Here is a 13863-nt window from a genome sequence, read left to right on the forward strand (position 1 = left end):
TCATTGCAATTTTCACCTTGTATTCGATGTATGTTGCAGGTAAGGTGCATACAATCATATATTCAAAAATTCTCATGATTTTACCAATCTGCTTACAAACAAACAAACATGCCGCCAATCTTTCTTTTGTTTCTTAGCCCCCTAGTGAACGTGACGGAGTCTTTTCAAACATTCCAATAATAAAAACATGTTATTTTTGTCTGCTGCTCAAAAGCAGGCTTTAGCGGAGGTGCAGTCTATTTTAAGGTCCCATCTGGGGTGCTGCCCTTCTATCCTTGGGCAAGGTACTTCACGTGAATTGACTTGATAAATATCCAGCTGTACACATTGATTGTATGTGAAAAGAATGTAAACTGTGTAAGTCGCTCTGGATATGATGCGTCTTCTAAATACCTAAAATGTTAAAGCGCGTGTACTAGCATGTTTTATTAAGGCGAATTAACTTTAGGACGAGAAAAAACATCCTATGTAGGCAACCCTTATTTCAGGAACAGTTTCGTAACAGCAACACAGAGCGAGTTGGGTAACTAAGCTCATGCCTCAATGCAAGTTTTCGATTGGCTTACCTTCCTACAATGGACAGCCATTTTCACGAATCAGAAGTCTCACCGACTTCAGGGAAGCATGTAGAACTAGTCATTGGTCAGCTTGCTTGTCATTGATTTTTAGAAGGCGTGGTTCGTTAGGTAACTTATTTAATCGCACTAGAAAACATCCATCGGAAGTCTCAAATTCCCAGGTGTCCGTAGAAGTGGCAGATAAGTCATTAGAGCCGGACGAAGCTTTGTGCTAAGCTGCAGTTTCAGAGAGTTCTGCATCCGGGCTTTCAAAAGACCGATTTTCCTAAAAACGGTTAGGATGTCTGCTTCACTTCACAAAAACGTTCTCGGTGACTCGAACGACATTCCAGAAATATTTAAAGCTTTGCTCGAGTACCCGTTCTCTGCTCCTGTTCTCGATGACAACGGTAAGGGTGTAATCATGTTCGTGAAGAATCAAGGCGACTTTGTTAGTATTCATCTTAATTTGATAATTTTATGTTGAATTGAGCTGATTGAAATGCGCTGTAAATTCACCTGCATCCTTGGTGTTAACTGCTTGTTTATTAACATGCTGAAATATACATTTACATTAGCAATATTACTGGCATGTAGTTGGTGCTCTTATCCAGAGAAACTTACACGACCTTTTTGAAGCATTCTACATATTCATTTTTACAACTGGGTTATATACTGAATCAATTCAGGTTAAGTACCTTGCTCTAGGATACCAGGGCTGTGGCCTACCTGGAATGAAATCAGTCAAGTCCAGCTCCCTTCCCATTATCATACACTGCCACCCCAAGTATAACATTAAATAGTATTTGCAATTTTTATTGTTGGGACCGGCGAGTGCATTAATATGTGATAAGTATGTTTTCATAAAGGGGCATAGATGCTTTGAACAGCCATAGTTGAAGCTACCCTTTGTTGTTGTTCTGCAGCAAGTGTCAGACACATTTCCATGGGAATGGTGGCTCTGTACCAGTGTTCATATGTGTAATTTCAGTTCTTTTGCTGACTGCCAGTGTGTAGATTTAGTCTGTTCATTCTGAGGGCTAGGAACATCATGTTTTGTGTGTGTGTGTGAGAGAAAGATCCTGTTGAGGACTATGCCGTCAGAGTACAAAGGTTCTAGTATATTGATGAGTTGTTTTTCAGTTTGGACATCTTACTGAGCACCCCCTTAGCCTGGGCCCCTGACACTAACAGGACAGTGCAGCGACCCTCCCACCAAAAAAAAAAAGCAAATACACTGTTGGAAAACAGGAAAAGTAGTCGCACCCTACTCCCTACACCCAACCCGCCCCACCCACACACACACACACACACACACACACACACTCTGTATGCACGTCTATGACACTGGCAGTACGTAAACACGCCCTGACCGATGTGGCCCTAGGGCTTCGGTGTCCCTGAACAAGGAAGTTGTTGTGGCCCCCAAAGTGTTCCAGACATAAATTACACAACTGAATTGTGTGGCCCTAAACGACTGCACAGAGTGCTTGTACCAGTGACCGGCTCTGCACCCTGACAGTCAACCACGCACCCCGATAGGCGTGTATGCTCCAGCATTGCCTGCGTCTCAGTGGTCCTGCAGAGTTCGGTTTTTTATATGGCTTGCTGCGCTTCAGTTCAAGAGGTTCAGCAGCGCCCTACAGTCTGCAGTGGACAAACTGCCTTATTACGTCCCGTAGATGTAATATCATATATATATAGTATATTATTTTTTAAATGTTTTCAACACTTTCCAAGTTACTCACGCATACAAAGCACAGTCTATGAGTCTTGAATTAAAACTCTCAAAATCTAGGTATATATATATACACCAATCAGCCACAACATTAAAACCACCTGCCCAATATCATGTAGGTCCCCCTCGTGCCGCCAAAACAGCTCTGACCTGTTGGGAGCTTTTTAAATAATGTGGAAATAATTCACCCTCTAACAATATCTTAGCTTTTTATAGCCCTGTAGCAACTAATAATGTCATAAACTACCAATAGTGTAATAACTCCCAATAATGTAATCCATTTCAATTTTTTTATGTAATAAAAACCAATAATGTAATAAGTAGTAGTAGTGTACTTTATTGATCCCCGGGGGGAATTTGCACTGTTGCAGCATCAAAGACAACAAAGTAACACGATCAGATACAAATTTACAGTAGATACAGTTATTCCAAACACACTGTTAAAGCAAAGTTTTTCAAAGCCAGAAACTGGAAAAATTCTTGACTGGCCCCAATCTGAAACCAACTGAACATGTGTTTCATATTCTGAAGGGAAAATGTAAGGCAACTAGCCCCGGAAACAAGCAGGTGCCGAAGATGGCTGCAGTACAGGCATGGCAGAGCATCACCAGAGAAGATGCTCAGCACCAGATGTCTGTGGGTCATAGACTTTAAGCAGTCCCTGTTTGCAAAGGATATGCCCAGTACTCAACATGACTACTTTCATTTATAGAAAATGTATCCTTTTCAAACATTATGGAGGGCACGGTATAGCTCCTATAATGCGGGATACAATGATATGGGTAATTTTCTATTTAAAAAAAATAATAATTTAGAAATTACCCATATCCTTATAGCTTTGTTGCAGCTGTATGTTTCCACATGGAAAACTCCACTGTCTGCTCTTTGAATTTAAAGCTTCCAAACCTAAATCTGGAGTTGGAACTGGGCTCTGGGGGTCTTTGTAAGTTCTTAATAATAATAATAATAATTATTATTATTATTATTATTATTATTATTATTATTATTTAGAAAATAATTGCTGTCACTTTATGGACTGAACCATTGAGTCACGGTGAACTAGAATAATTACTTCCAGCAGTTGGATAATGAAATGCGTGAAGCTTAGTTTATTTGGCGAAACGGATCTGTAGGAAATAGGTTGTTAAGATGAGAAATCAGAGCCTGTCCTTTTTTTCTGAAACTTTGATGTTGGTTTCATGGTAGAAGAACACGGGAGAAATGTTCTGCTTAGTACATTATGTTCTCTGCACTTCAGCCACACTTGCAGGCACGCATGCGCACAACTGCACAGTTATTACTCCGCGTGTCTGTTTTGAGAATATTTCTTATAATTTGGGTATTTGGCGAGTATGTGCCAGCTTTAATGTGGAATTTTAAGTGGTAATCGTCTCTGTGTTAATGTGCGTCATAATTTTCATTGCTTTAAATATTTACTGCATTGTGTATTTATTTGTGTATATAGACACAATGATAAAAAGTTTACTCGAATATGTATGTAGTATGCTGGCATTTTAGGTTCGTATTATAATTTAGGTTTTCATATTTATGGCGCAGTATTTTGTTTTTTGTTTTTTAATCGTTGAAAGGTCGTTTCTGGTATAACAATAATCGCCCTTCAGCTTTCTGTGCCCTTTCGGTGCCACTCTTGGATGACAAGCATTTTCTCCAAAAACTACGATTTCATCACCCAAAACGTACTCAAAGTCACAATGACCATGCAAAAAATTAAAATAAACCAACGCAATAACTCTTCCTCAGACAACATGTGTGCCGACGCCCCGCCCCATACGTGGCGCGCGCATAATAAATCCACCCCCGGTGTACCGCCCCTTTGTGTTCACGCAGAGACAGCACGTTCGCGGGCGTGTGAGCGACTGACAGTCTTGGATTAGCAAAATAGCCTACGTAAATTAGGCTGCAACTGAAAGAACTGACTACTGTATCATGTCCCTGTTTTGTGTTGTTTATAGCCATCTGTCGCATGCATTACATATTATTCAACAAAATGATGACGAAGCGTGGGATTTTTGATAAACCGTAGCCTAAATAAAGATAATTTGTACACCACTCCAGTTTTCCAACTGCATTGTTTGTTGTGATGTTACTGCACGACAGAAACGATTCGGGTGAGAGTCTATACAGTTATAATGTCGTTAAAAAGCCACATAACATACGTAAACATCAATTCACACGAAAACATATGCAATCCCCAAATAAATTGCATAGGCTAAGCTACTTGACATGAGTATTGGGATTCTATATTATTTCAGTTACGGTCACTAATCAACGGGTACCCCAACACGTATGAATGAGTCTCCTCGTTGACCAATGGGCTTTCAGAGTATGAAAAGATACTCCTTCCTTTGCCTTTATTATTCGTGTGGCTGGACCACAAGCGACATATCCGCATTTAGTGAGCGAGTAGAGAGAGGTGCGGTCTCATGAATACCAAAACGGTGTTCAGTAGCAATCCGGGGAACTGGGTCAGACAGGCGTCAGGCGCGTGAGAGTGGCAGTACGACTGTGCTAATAGACGTTTTGGCTCGGCTGACTTTAGCAGAAAATGATATACCGACATAAGCATTAAATTGGCTTTTAGAATACGTAGTAAATATAATTACAGAAAGAGATATTGGACGCTACGCCTTGTGGGTAGTAATCTCCCCGAAGAATATTGGTTTTTGTTGAATTGACTTAAGGCAGTGAGGTGCTGTCTTAAAAACAATGTCTGTGGATTCGACGGTCACCGTCGTTTTGGACTCGGGTCCTCCGAGTTCGTTTCCCGTTGTATTAAAGAAGATCATGGAAAATCCCCCTCCGAATATACTTGAAGAGGGAAACGAAGGTAAGGTTGAATTTTTCTGGGTTTTCTGGGTTGGACTTAGTGCTCGCGTGGATGTGTGGATAGATGGTTTATTCCGAATAGTACAGCTTGTTCTTTATGATTTAAGTAATTTGGTACGCAGAGTTTCGAAATGATTTCCTTCGAGATAAGTGCTCCCATTCAGAAACTTTCAACTATTTCATTCATTTTTTTGTGCTTTACAACATAGGCTATTGGCTTGTCCTTGTACAGGACGACCCAGAGCATGGATTGATTTTAGGATTGTACGTTTAAAGGCTTGCATGTTCTGCATTGTCCTGAGCAAGGACTGCTTGTACGTTAACCGTAGTATCTGCGGAGGTCACCCTGTGAGCGTTCTGGTTTGAGAAAAGAAAAACCGAGGGTCAGACATGCACCAGCTTTTGTGGGGAAAAGGGCTTACAATGCGTTTCTGTTGTTGTCGTGTGTGTTAGCAATATGAGCACTTTCCTCCCATGTTTCATTCTGATTTTCCATGTCTAAACTATCTAGTTCATATAGCACTGTGGACGAAATACATCTTTAGATATTTGAAAAGTTCACAGTGGTATGTGTAAACATGAATTCATACGAAGAATCACTGTATGAACACTGTTTAAGAACTACTGTAGTTACCAAAAGTAATAGTTTACAATATGGTACATGGTTGGACCCGAATCAATTATAAAAATATAGCTTCAAGCAGCAATTAAGAGGGCCAACCAATTATCACCACAAATGCCCAACTACCAGTTCTGTCATGTGTAAGCCATTAATTTATTGTGTTTCAGGTTCTGCGTTGTAGATGTCAGTGTTGTGATCATATTGTATCATTATGTTACTTTTTAAGCACAACATAATGTTGCTATACACTAGAATTTAATTGTAGTTACAGTTAAAGATTGAATTGTTTTATTCTGCTTTAAGGTATGAAACCTGCATGTAAATATATATTGTCATCATATAACTTAGATTTGACAAGCTGAACTCAATGTTAGAATTCACTTGTATTCATATGCACAAAGACTGGCCATGTAAAAGTATGCAGTTCATTTTTGTTATCATACTGACATCTTGTAGCCATTTGGTGTAACTCCACTATGACATGAAATGCATATGAAATGACTATAATGAACCATGTATGGATACAGTATTTGTTGTTTCCGATGTCAGACAATCTCCAACTGTTTCTGACAGAAGCAAACACATTCCAGTTCAACTGTTTAATTTCTGGAAACATAAAATTGTAATACAGTAGTGTCAGAAAAAACTTGTAGATTACATCATTTTAATATGCTTTTTGGTATCAGTGTGTTCTAGACAAGATACTTTAATTGTAACTTGTCTAATTAAGTTAGTACAGATCATTACTCAGGCAAAGGAAACTTTTTTAATAAAAAGGTTTTTGTCTCTGCATGTAGCCTAGTTATTGGTCACATGGAACTAATGTCATGTGCATTGTCATTTTTTAATTGTATTTTTATTTTTTACCAAAAGTCAGGACCTAGATTTGGTTGTGCAACATCGATTTATCTTTTTCAAAATTAATCTAGTCCGGGATTTAGCAAAACTTGTTGCAGTTAATAATTAGTTGAAGGAGTATGGCAATTTATAAAGAGCAAAGAGTTGTTTATTGTATAGTTCTGATCCTGAAATGTTAAGTGCAATGTTACAATTTGTGTTTGGGCATTAAACGCAACTTTGAAACTACAGAAGGGGATAATAATGGTAGTTTTCAAAGAGAAAAAACAGTTAAGCACTTCGTAAACATGTTAGCCTTCATCCTATTTTGACTTGCAATAGAGCTATTCATTTCATCCAACATCACAGTCCGTTATACCAAATGGCCACAAGGTGGAAGTCAAAGGAATACAATAGGGTGTCTCATACCTTTATTGATTGATCCTGAATAACAACATAGTAGAAGCAAAATGATGATGATGATGATGATAGTAAATCAACACATAAATAATTTCTATAAATTATGTAGCATTTGCTTGTGGGTGATCACTCACTGTCCTTCAAGTCTCTCTCTCTCTCTCTCTCACACACGCACACACACACACACACACACACATCCCTGTCCATCAGCCTCTTACACAACATTTCATACCCTTTCATGCTCCTGATTACTTCCATTACTTGATTCTTATTTACCGCCACCCCTCACCCCCTTTACACAGCATGGCTCCCACTCCTCATCCTGCAGCGCTGTTTATTGTCTCTCTCTCTCTGTTACTGTCATCCTGTCCTTGCAGAGAAAGACAAAGACAAGCTGTGCGAGCCTAGCGACGGAGACAGCGGGGAAGGGGGGGTCAGCGGCGGGATGGGTCCGTCGGCCGCCCTGACCCCCGCCATCTGGGACAAGACCATCCCGTACGACGGGGAGACCTTCCACCTGGAGTACATGGACCTGGACGAGTTCCTGCTGGAGAACGGCATCCCGGCGTCCATGGAGGAGGAGCTGCAGAAGAGCCTGAGCAAGGACGGCCCCGCCCAGGCCGAGGCCAAGGCTCCGCCCACCTCCTCCTCCAGCCCCGCCCCCGCCAAGGAGCCTCCCGTCACCCGGACGGCGCTGACCACGGTCAGCCTCCTCCCCATCGTGCAGCTGGAGCAGGAAGAGGAGGAGCTGGTGACGGTGACCGTGTCCGAGTCGGGCGACGGCGCCAGGGCAGCGGGCAGCGCAGGTGAGGGGTTGGCGGCGTGGGGCGCAGGGGCGCAGGAGGCGTGGCATAAACACGCTGATGTGCGCATCCCAACAGACCCGTGAGCAGGGCAGAGTCAGGCAGAGAGTACAGGAGACTGGAGACACAGAGCTGATCCTCAGGGGGCCACAGCCATACAGAGACAGAGACGCCTGAGAAGTAGCGCAAATCCACATATACGCTGTAGTGATGCGAGCGCGGGGTAGGGTAGTGTGAAATTTAAATGGAAATTGTAATTCATGGGCTGCTGGGTGGCTCGTTCGGTTATGGTCCCACGCTGTGGTGAATGGATGAGCTCCGCGGTCTTGGATTTAATCCGGATTGTGCCTGTAGCCCCATAGGACTTTGTTTAATTGGCTGTGGCATCGCCCAGGGTACGGGAGGTTTCAGTTGGTTAGGGGCCCATATTTCATTGCTCTCTAGCGACACCCACAGGCCGGCAGGCCCCCCGCGGACCGCATGCCAAAGCCACATATGAGAGGTCTTCATCCGACTCAGCTAAAATGTTTGTGTTGTGACTTACACCAACACGCCGCGTGCAAGTTACTAAGAATGTAAATGTGACCAAAGGCTCTGGTTTGCTCTCATTTAGATTGCTAGTCCTGACCATTTTGTTTAGAACGTTTTCAGAGTTTGGTCCTGTCCCTCTTCTCAGAGGAGAGCCCCAAGCGGGAGTGCGTGACCCCCACCCCGATCGACCCCGACGAAATAGAAGTGGACGTGAACTTCGAGCCGGACCCCACGGACCTGGTGCTGTCGAGCGTGCCGGGCGGCGAGCTCTTCAACCCGCGCAAACACCGCTTCTCTGAGGACGAGCTGAAGCCGCAGCCCATGATCAAGAAGGCCAAGAAGGTGTTTGTGCCCAACGAACAGAAGGTGAGCCTGGCAGCCGGAGCTGCGGGGACTCTGCGCGGGTTTAGCGGGTTTGGACTTCAGTAGGATAAAGCACAATGCGGCCACGTAAGATTATCCCCGTGTTCGCAGATATGGACTTCGTGTTTGCAACAAAGGAATGGAAAGTTCAGTTCCTAGCCTGCTGTGAGAACAAAAGCTCGGTACAAAATGTTCTGATGCAGTCCTCTATAAAGCACGTTACACAAACCGGACTGGTGGAATTTAAGACTACAGGCTTTGGATAGGCTTCAAGTCCATATTTTGTGAGACACAAATATGTTTTGTTTTTGGTACAAAAATAATTTATAGTGCCCTCCAAAATTATTGGTATATAATTAAAAAAAATATTTCCATCTTGATAAAGGTGAGCAAAAAGGCTGTATAAAATGAACTCAGGTTTTTTTTTAAATTACTTTGGATTTTTGTCAAATGGTCTTGGTTCTTGCTGGATTTCATTATTTCATTAAGTCTAAAACCATTGGCCATAGATACCAAAAAACCCATAGATACCAAACAACCCCATATCATCAAAGTTCTACCACTTTATTTCACTGCAGGTGTCGAGAACTCAGGCTAAATAACGTATTGGTGATAAACACTGCATTCTCATAGGCTGAGGGGTCGTATCTGTCGATTTCATCTGTAAACCGTAATGCCTTTCCACCCCCCCCCCCCACCCCCGTCACCCCCCCCCCTTTCTTGGTCCCCTCTGGCCGCATTAGGACGAAAAGTACTGGCAGAGGAGGAGGAAGAACAACGTCGCGGCCAAGCGCTCGCGGGACGCCCGCCGGCTGAAGGAGAACCAGATAACGGTGCGGGCCGCCTTCCTGGAGCGCGAGAACACCGCGCTGCGACAGGAAGTGGCCGAGCTGCGGAGGGACTACGGCCGCTGCAAGAACGTGCTGGTCCGCTACGAGGACAAGTACGGGCCGCTGTAAGGGACAAAAAAAACGACCTCGCCGGTCCGCTAAACACACCCACTGCAGACTAAACAGACACTGACATTTTAACAAATTCAGGTACAGCCACCCTGCGATTGTTATCATTTACATCCAGGCTGAATTCGGGATCGAGGTTACATCACTTTTCTGTGACCTGCAAATCTACCTTTACAGGTCAGCCAGTAGAGTGCTCAGAAGAGAAAGAGTCCATGTTCCACGTCTTTAGATGCCCAGTTCAGATTTAATCAGTTATGATTCAGTTTGGAGGCAAAAGAATGCGTTAGAAATTACACACTTCGGCCGTGATTTATCAAGACCTTTTGCACGTGCAAAACCTTTTAGCACACGCAGTGCTAATAACGCAACCAATGACTGGTGCAGAACAAATATCATGACCAATCATTGGTGATGTTATTGGTTTTGTGTGTGCTAAAAGGTTTTGCATGTGCTAAAGGTCTTGCAAATATATACTTCTCAAACAGTAATATACTTGCAAATATCAAACAAGATAGCCCACCAGATTATTAGATATCATAACCCTGTTTAATTAACCTGAAACCTGCATGCTCATCCTCTGCTGCTGTGCTGTGATTGACTGACCTTTTTCTCTTTTGTTTCAAAGTGCCCCAATACAGACAGAGGAGGACGACCTGTAAACCTTTATTAATTTGATTTGTTTGTGGCGAGGGGCAAAAAAAAAAAACAGACAGTAAAGACGTGGCAGTGGAGACACGGAGCAGATATGGCAAAAGAGACGAGTACAGGAGTATGAATGAGTTTTAAATAAGCGTTTCTTGTTTTGTTTTTTTACTTAACACTTCCTACGTGTGTGTGTTTGTGTGTGAATGAGAAGCGTGCAGCTTCTCCTGTATATAAACAGTTCTGAACACACCACGCATTTGCATTTCTATGCTGATGCTTTGTATTCTTATCAAATGTTAGTCAGATGACTGGCAGTGGTGAAGAGAGATACATTTTTATTGTGACGGAGAGAGTTATAAAAATAAGATTCGTGGAAAGGCACTTATTTTTAAAAAAAGAAAAATGGCAATAACTTGTTCATGAGTCAGTTTGGTTTAAATGGGATTCCTCTGTGTTTACTTGTTTTTGTGATTTTGACAAGGAGGTGGACATTCTGTTACCAGAATATGTGGTGTTATAGTGGATAAGTGGATTGAGTCAGACAAGTGTTTTCTTATTGGAGACATTACTGGCATATGGAACAAACCACCACTCAGAGAAGTCGATTTAGACTGATAAAGCACAGGAGATCTGTGTGTCTGCATATTTAAATCTTTCTGTCATGTACTTCATACACACGTGCATCATATATACAGAACCTTTGCTGATAGACTTGTTGGTCAGATTGTAAATTTTGTCAACGGGTATAAGCAGTCAATCGTTTTCACTCATAAATCCAAGTTACACGCTTCTTGTTTTAGCTCAAAAAAGTATAGTATAGTCATAAGTTACAGCATTTGTACATAATCAGTCTTTTTTTATTTTTGTGAAAAGAAAAGCAGGAATACCATGTGATGTCAGATGAATAACTCCCTTCAATGTATTGGTTTTCAACTCAGTTTTGTTTTCTACGTAAAACTTGAATTTAACTTTAATTTATTTGAAACCTCGCCAATTGTGTAGAATATTTTATTCTTTTAAGAGCAGAAAGACTTCTTCTGAAGCTCAGAGTACATTCAAACAACCGGGACCGGGGTTGAGAACCAGTCTGTGGCCATAGCAAGCGGCCAGTCTCTCAGTCACAGTTTCATGCAAACTGGACGTGCCAGTTTAACCAGGACCCAAACCTTCAAGTGTCTTCAGCCAGCTTGGCACAACACTCAGTCCACCTGTTTACACTGGGATCACATCAGAACATATCAAACTCCAAAAAAAAACTATTATCAGGGTCCATTCACTGTTATTGTAAAGCTCTGCTTTATATTAATTCTCCTATCAAGTACCTCTTCGTGAGAATTGTCCTGTGATTCTGAAACAGTAAGGTTGTCTTTTTGTCACACCTGTAAAAAATGTTGTAAAAGTGCAATTACAATGCTTCCAGGCTGTTTCCTTGGCAAATTTAGCAGTATGTGTCTCCAGTTAGCCTAGTAGCTGTAAAGAAATATTAAAAATGCAGTTGTAGGAACACTTATGACAAAAATCTAAACGAGCGCCTAAATACAATGTAACGCTGCACATACTCATCATGTCGATGATTAAATGGAATTTATAGTCTCACACAATAGAAATTCCTGATAAGAAAAATAGTTTGCTTTGCTGTGCTATTAGTAATTAAAGATCACTCTGACAGGAAGTTCTGTTCCATGTGTAGGCAAAGGCAGCATTCAGCATTCAGAGCCTTGTCATATGGCTTACGTGCAAATGGCAAAAATGTGTTTTCTCACAGCGACTGTGCATTTAGCATTGTAGCCAGACTGAAAACCTGGTTTAATGCGCAACAAATTAGAGCTTTGGACAATTGTTGTTTGATCAAGCGATTCTCCTAATTGGGGTTGTTTTATGTAAATGTGAAAGCATTGCCATCGTGATTTTCTTGATCAGACAGTTTAAAATAATGTGATGTGTCAGTTTTTAAATACTGTCATACGGTGTCACTTCAAGGCTACAAAAACTACCTAAATATGGTGACCAGATTGTTGAGACATTGACAATTGAGAAAATGGCTCCATGTAACTGTTATGCAAGTCATTTCAGAGAATGTTGGCTGTTGTGAATTTGAGTAAATTCTGTGAAATGGTCACATACTTTCATACAATAAAGTACCTTTAACCAATAGCAAAATATAGCACCAATCTCAAGCTGTTTTGACTATTTTGCCATGAAAGCTGTAATGTTATAGCAAATAAACTTTCATAGTAATGCCTTGTAAAGTTTTCTTTATTTTTTTGTTGTTATTGTATTGTGTATACTGCTTGGTATTTCACCTTGACCGCTGTATGGCCTCTTCTCTGGTCTGTACATATTAGTAAAATTTAGATCAGTTTTTTCATTTTTTTAATTTAATTTTTTTACTGGCATCTTTGTCCATTGGTGCATTTCTCTGTATGTGCTTATCTTGTTTTCCTGAACATCGCCACAGCATTGACTTTGGTGAGTCATTCAGCGACCTGCTGATTTGACTGCTAGCCTGGATGTGACAGAGCCAGGGAGATGCTGACATGTTTAGCAGTGGAAGATGAGGAATGTTCTCTGTTTAGGGCACACATAATAGGCCATTGTTCCTCTTTGAGCCCTTTTGTTGCTCCTCTGTTTTTTCAAATTCTAGGTGAAGGCGATGTGCTGTGTACAGTACTCGGGAATAATGTTACAGAAGGGCTTCAAAAAGGGGAGCTAAGTATTTGGGGTTAAGCAGGCGGAGAGGAGCTGCTTGGTGGTAGGGGGTTTTGCGTTTTGATTTCAGAAACAGAGCTTCTAGATTAACATTGGGGCCCACAAAAAAATGAAACCGAAAGGGGATCCAGTAGCATGGCTCTCATTCTTTTTCAACCAGGTTTCTGCCCTCTTAAGTCTTTGAGAGCCTGAATAAAACAGGTTGCAAGGTTTCCAGTGCTGTTGGAATGTTGACAGTCTATTATGTATACAGACAATCACACAAAAAAAAGTGAAGTAGTTGGCAGCAAAGACTTGCACAAAAGTCTCTGAGTTCACCGTGTAACTGATCTTCAATGTGAGAATACCTCCAAGTACCCTATAGAGTCCTTTGTCCTGTAAGGTTGGGAACAAAAATGTACGCCTGCTCGTTAGCACAAATAGCCTGTTCTCCAGAGTATCATGTTGTGCAATTGTTAATGCCAGACATGGTGGTTCCAGCTTCTCAGAAATGGCTGCCCTCCTGGGTTTTTTCCACTCTAGTCTCTAGATATTGCAGAGAATGGTGCTATAAAAAAAACATCCAGTGGGTAGCAGTTCTGTGGGTGAAAACAACTTGTTAATGAGAGAGGTCATGAGAATGGGAGGAGAGACTCATTGAAGCCAGCAGAAAGGACACGAATGCTCAAATAACAGCTTTTCACAGCAGCGGTGTGCAGAATGGCACGTCCGAATACACAATGTATCAAACCAAGAAGCTGCAGCAGCAGGAGACGTCACCAGGTTCCACTCAGCTAAGTCGGCTAAGAACAGGAAAAGGGAGCTAGTGGGCACGTGATCACCAAAGCTGGAT

The 13863-nt window shown here is 41.8% G+C and overlaps 1 protein-coding gene across 4 annotated transcripts; it reads left to right on the forward strand.

Moving 5' to 3' along the window:
* Positions 1-716: 716 nt before the first annotated feature.
* On the forward strand, positions 717-12560 carry tefa (TEF transcription factor, PAR bZIP family member a). 4 transcript variants are annotated; one of them, XM_064323832.1, is made up of 5 exons: positions 717-967; positions 7399-7827; positions 8465-8721; positions 9462-9673; positions 10303-12560. In XM_064323832.1, the coding sequence occupies exons 1-5, from the start codon at positions 859-861 to the stop codon at positions 10334-10336; spliced, it is 1041 nt and encodes a 346-aa protein (XP_064179902.1). In that variant the 5' UTR covers positions 717-858; the 3' UTR covers positions 10337-12560. The 4 variants fall into 4 exon arrangements, with proteins under 4 accessions (XP_064179902.1, XP_064179904.1, XP_064179900.1 ...); XM_064323834.1 differs by having other exon boundaries at positions 720-967; positions 8501-8721; XM_064323830.1 differs by lacking the exon at positions 717-967 and adding an exon at positions 3363-5143.
* Positions 12561-13863: the final 1303 nt, after the last annotated feature.

The sequence above is a fragment of the Anguilla rostrata genome, chromosome 2, assembly GCF_018555375.3.
Source record: "Anguilla rostrata isolate EN2019 chromosome 2, ASM1855537v3, whole genome shotgun sequence".
Taxonomy (NCBI): domain Eukaryota; kingdom Metazoa; phylum Chordata; class Actinopteri; order Anguilliformes; family Anguillidae; genus Anguilla; species Anguilla rostrata.